The sequence below is a fragment of the Acyrthosiphon pisum genome, chromosome X (genome assembly GCF_005508785.2).
Source record: "Acyrthosiphon pisum isolate AL4f chromosome X, pea_aphid_22Mar2018_4r6ur, whole genome shotgun sequence".
In the NCBI taxonomy this organism is placed as follows: Eukaryota; Metazoa; Arthropoda; class Insecta; order Hemiptera; family Aphididae; genus Acyrthosiphon; species Acyrthosiphon pisum.
The window spans coordinates 91,707,488-91,710,076 of NC_042493.1; the positions used below are offsets into that span (position 1 = coordinate 91,707,488).

At 25.7% G+C, this 2,589-nt stretch overlaps 1 protein-coding gene across 1 annotated transcript in view; it reads left to right on the top strand.

Annotated features, from left to right (window-relative positions):
• The first annotated feature begins 1,250 nt into the window (after positions 1-1,250).
• Positions 1,251-2,589, top strand: part of LOC103308702 (52 kDa repressor of the inhibitor of the protein kinase-like) — a 12,722-nt gene continuing 11,383 nt past the window's right edge. The window contains exon 1 of the mRNA XM_008182536.1: positions 1,251-1,566. Within this exon, the coding sequence (XP_008180758.1) occupies positions 1,251-1,566 (316 nt within the window). The remainder of the gene's footprint in view (positions 1,567-2,589) is intronic.

Sequence of the window (2,589 nt, forward strand, 5' to 3'; positions counted from 1 at the left end):
GAAAAAAACAATTTGTAATGATTTAAATTTGTATGTAAAAATGTTTATATAAAAAAATATGTTTTATGTAAATGTATATTTATAATAATACATATTGTATCTACATTTTGCAGTGTTTGGGATTTTTCTCATTTTGTATTGTGTATTATAAAAATTAGAAAACCTTATGTTCATTTATATTTTAATAAATTTAATTTATTAATCTCATCTCGCTGTTGTTTTTTATTCATTCATTATATCAAATATAGATCTTGTTTCTTTCCAAAATAAAATAAAAAAAAAAAAATTTAGATACTCATTAATTAATGTACTATACTTTGTTATACATATATAACATTCTGTATAATATGCTTAGCTACTCTGATCTCATTGCTAGTGAAATTATTGATGGTGAGGGCCGAGTGAGGGGGTATGAACGCGCAGGGATGGGCAGTAATCAGTTACATGTATCAAAGTTACATAACCTGGTTACTTTTGTAACTTGTAACTTGTAATCGGTTACACAATTGTCAAGCAACTTTAAAATGTAACGAGTTACAATTCGTTTTGTAACTTGTAATAATAGATACACGTAACTTCAGTTAAAAGTATCGTCTTGTATCATTATTTTGTATTTTGTACCATGGCTGGTTTTGAACAATACTAACCAATATTATTTCAATTTTTGTTTATAGCGGAATAATTATCACTTACAGTTACTAGTTATGTTAGCAATCATGTTGTTTATTTTCAATCTTGTTTTATTCGTTTTTTTAAACCGCTATAATTTAATTTATAAACACCACGAACTACAATATAAATACCACAAGTTAATAAGATAATATATTTATGAAAGTATATTACTATATTATCTTAATCCATGACAAATATTGAAATAAGTTCGTGTAATTTATATAATATAAGGTATAATATATTATATATTATAATTTATTATTTATAAGTAGGTATAACAATATAATATAAATTATAATAGTAATAGCTAGGTACGTATTATGATCATCGTAGAAATCAAATCGTAGCCTGGAAAAACCATAGATACGATAGTAGTATAGTCTATAGACTATAGTATGCAATTTACGTTTCTAAAAGTTAAATAATACTTTCAAGTTAATCGATCTATTAATAACCTCGCTAGAAAAACGATTCTAACTATATTTTGATCTCTCCCCTGAAGTTAATATGAAGCAATATTGGCATCTTGTTTTCATCCTACATTTAAATTAAGATGGATTCCTGAACACGATGAAATTATGAAAAATAGAGTTAAAAATCTTTGTATCAACATTTCTGAAAAATATATAGAGAATTCTTCTCACACTGAGTCATCAGTAGATAATGTAGACGATGAGAACTTTTTAATATTTTCTTCTCAGGAACAATGTTTTGATTCTAGGGCTGATTTAGAAGTAGTTCAGTTTTTTAATAATAAAAATAAAGCATTAACATGTGTAGACAGTTACCCTACTATAAAAAAATTATTCATCAGATACAATACAAGTTTGCCATCATCAGCTCCAGTTGAAAGATTGTTTTCATTTGCTGGATTTATTCATGCTCCAAATAGAAGTAATTTATCGAACGCTAATTTTGAAAAACTTGTGTTTCTTAAAGGAAATTATATTTATAGGTAATATTATTAAAATAATTTGTAAGTTATAGTACTAATAATATGGACAGTATGGTCAGTATGATTGACTCGTTTTTAATTGATTTTTAAAAACTAAAATTTTTTTAGGCCATCGCTTAAATATACTTATGTGACCATTAATGATCATTTAAAATTTAAATTATCAGAATATTCCTAACCTTAGTTGGCCTAACTATAGTAAATAATAATATAATATATAATATAACTAACCAAGATAATTTCAATTTTTGATGCAAATTGTGTTTTGTGCATTTAAAATAATATGTATACGTATATATGTAATATAAGTAATTATTTAATGTATTGTAATTAATAAATAATATATAATTTTAAATACTTGCATAGAATTGTAAACATATATTATATTAGCTTTAACATATTGTAAAAATAAATTTTATCGACTGAAAACTATATTATCATTTTTACAAAAATTTAATAAATTATGTGTAACTTGTAACTTATAATGTACCTAACTAAGTTACAGTAACTGTAACTTGTAACCAGTTACTCAGGATATGTATAACATGTAACTTGTAATCAGTTACCCAAAATTAAAGTAACACGTAACTTGTATCCAGTTACACTGTGTAGTGTAACTTGCCCATCCCTGTGAACGCGCATATATTATGATTATGTCATAGACTAGTCTATCTGTACTACTACTCATGACAAATTAATTTATCATGCTACTACTACACCATTGTTTATGTACACTCACTGCTTGACTTAGAAAAAAAATAGAAAGAGGACTCGGCGAATAATATTTCCAAATTAATGCTACTAGATGGCGTTTAAATCACTGGGTTTTTCAGTCGATTTTATCATAGAACAATATTATATCTTGGTCTGTGGTTTATCGCAATTATTGGCAATTATCTTTTATCTAAACGCCCATATCTGAAATTACTGTACTTTACCCGCGCTTAAAACACAGGCGTAAT